General features: G+C 32.9%; 1 protein-coding gene across 1 annotated transcript; it reads left to right on the top strand.

Moving 5' to 3' along the window:
- LOC109359592 (probable pectinesterase 50) lies at nucleotides 267-2,163 on the top strand. The gene is made up of 4 exons (XM_019604294.1): nucleotides 267-808; nucleotides 932-1,138; nucleotides 1,401-1,642; nucleotides 1,854-2,163. The coding sequence occupies exons 1-4, from the start codon at nucleotides 308-310 to the stop codon at nucleotides 2,017-2,019; spliced, it is 1,116 nt and encodes a 371-aa protein (XP_019459839.1). The 5' UTR covers nucleotides 267-307; the 3' UTR covers nucleotides 2,020-2,163.

Below are 2,421 nucleotides of genomic sequence, written 5' to 3'. Positions count from 1 at the left end.
AGACACTCATTGTACTACATATTCCCTTTCTAATTCAAATGATGGCCAACATTTACTACTCAAACTCTTTTCAATTTAGGTGTAAACATTTGTATGGTTAGAAATTAGGAATCCTTAATGAGGTTATTTATATCCAAACACCATGAACCCCTAGTTTAATTTTAGCTTCCTCAAAGATGGTTGAACTACATTAAAGGCTTTCCAGAAAAGTCTCACAAATTTAGACATTTCTCTTGTTGAATGTATCCTATAAATTGAAACATTAAACACCTACATTCACTCAAGAAATAAATTGAAAACTAGAAGCATGGCTCCAAAATCAAGAACAAGCTCCACCACCATTCATCTATCTCTAATTGTAGCTATTGTTATAGGTAATGTTGTTTTCGCCGATGATAATGTTCCTATTCCAGGTAACAAGGCTCAATTAGATGACTGGTACAAAAAAAATGTGCAACCTTTAGCTCAAAGAAAGGACACCTTAGACCCTGCAGTGATAGCTGCAGAGGGTGCTACATCGGTTATCAAGGTCATGCAAGATGGTAGTGGGAAGTTCAAGACCATCAATGAAGCAATTAAGAGCATTCCGAAAGGAAACACTAAGCGAGTGATTATATACATTGGACCTGGAACTTATAAAGAGAAAATAAAGATTGAGAGAGAAAAACCTTTTATTACTTTGTATGGAGCTCCAGGGAAAATGCCAAACTTGACCTATGGGGGAAATGCACTCAAATATGGCACTGTTGATAGTGCTACCTTAATTGTTGAATCAGATTACTTTGTGGCCGCAAATATGATTATCTCGGTTTGTATATAATATTTTAACTTCAAAAATCATGTCTTAAAAAATTAAAAAAATATTTGTTCATTTGATTTTTGGTTGTTTTATGACATTGTGTGTTTCTTCATTGTGAACTTCATATTACAGAATTCTTCACCAAAACCTAATCCAAAGACACAAGGAGGTCAAGCACTTGCGTTGAGAATTTCTGGTGATAAAGCAGCATTCTATAAAGTTACATTATTAGGATTCCAGGACACATTGTGTGAGGATGCAGAATGGCATATTTATAAAGATTGCTTCATTCAGGGCACCGTTGATTTTATTTTTGGAAATGGAAAGGCACTATTTTTGGTAAATATAATTGTCATAATTACAATATATTTGTATGTCTAATATGGATGGTGTTTAGATAAAGTTGAGATTAATCTAACTTCTAGATAAAGAGAATCCCATTAAAAACTATATGTGAGATGATTATCAAAGATTTAAAACATTATGATATCATTCAATCCATGCAGTCGACCTACCCAGTGGAGTTTTGGTTGTTGTATTTTTACTAAAAGAAGAATACAATTGTATGTTGTAAGTTTTGAGCTTTGATTTTGTGATGCAGAACACTGAGTTAAGAGTGATGGGCGATTCGGGGATGTCGGTGATAACAGCACAGGGAAGAGATAAGAAGACAGACGATACTGGGTACTCGTTTGTGCATTGTGACATAACTGGGACTGGAACTCGCACTCTTTTGGGAAGAGCATGGATGTCTAAAGCTATAGTAGTCTTTGCTTATTGCAATATAGGCAGTGGTGTGAATGACACCGCATGGAGTAACAACAATCATCCTGAATATGACAAGTAATACTTTATCTCTTGTCTCAAATATGCTTACAACATTGCATTTTATAGCTTTAGAAAACTTAATATCCATGTTCATGAATAATAAGTGAATGTATATAGATAAGTAACATGTTGTGCCTTATTATCCCATTTTGTTCAAGATTTGCTTTTGTATTTATCATTAACAATATAGAAGAATAACATGAGCATTATGTGACATTTCTTACAGAGCTCTATTTTTTGGAGAGTATAAGAATAAGGGACCTGGTGCAGACCCAAAGGGGCGTTACAAGCATACAAAACAACTCACTGATGCACAAGTTAAACCTTTTATAACGCTTGACTATATTAAAGGTTCAAAATGGTTACTTCCTCCTCCAACTCCTAAAGTATAATTAATTACTACTTCATTCTTTGTTGTATAGAGAGTAATCACACACCCGACGTTATAGTAGGCGGTGAAATGTGAAACATAATAAAAGCTTTTGACTATAAGTAAATTGTATGTATTAGTACCCATACATAATCTATAATGTAAAATGAAAATAAAGAATTGAATGTAATATTATTTGTTATCTTATTTTCACTCTTTTTTTTGTTAACTTTTCCATTTTTCTTTAGGTGTTTAAAGAAGATTATTCCTTGATCTACAATTTTAACAACCGTTATGATATATTAGAAAAGGAAAAAATGTCCGATGAATATCATATAATCTCAATTTTTTGTGTGCATGAATTAACAAATGGTTAATAGTTTAGTTCGATATATGTGCGAGTTGCACCTCTTTTATCAATTAA

This window comes from Lupinus angustifolius, chromosome LG11 (assembly GCF_001865875.1).
Source record: "Lupinus angustifolius cultivar Tanjil chromosome LG11, LupAngTanjil_v1.0, whole genome shotgun sequence".
Lineage (NCBI taxonomy): Eukaryota > Viridiplantae > Streptophyta > Magnoliopsida > Fabales > Fabaceae > Lupinus > Lupinus angustifolius.
Note: the sequence above shows the minus strand (reverse complement) of the source record. Positions and strands in the feature narration are given on the sequence as shown.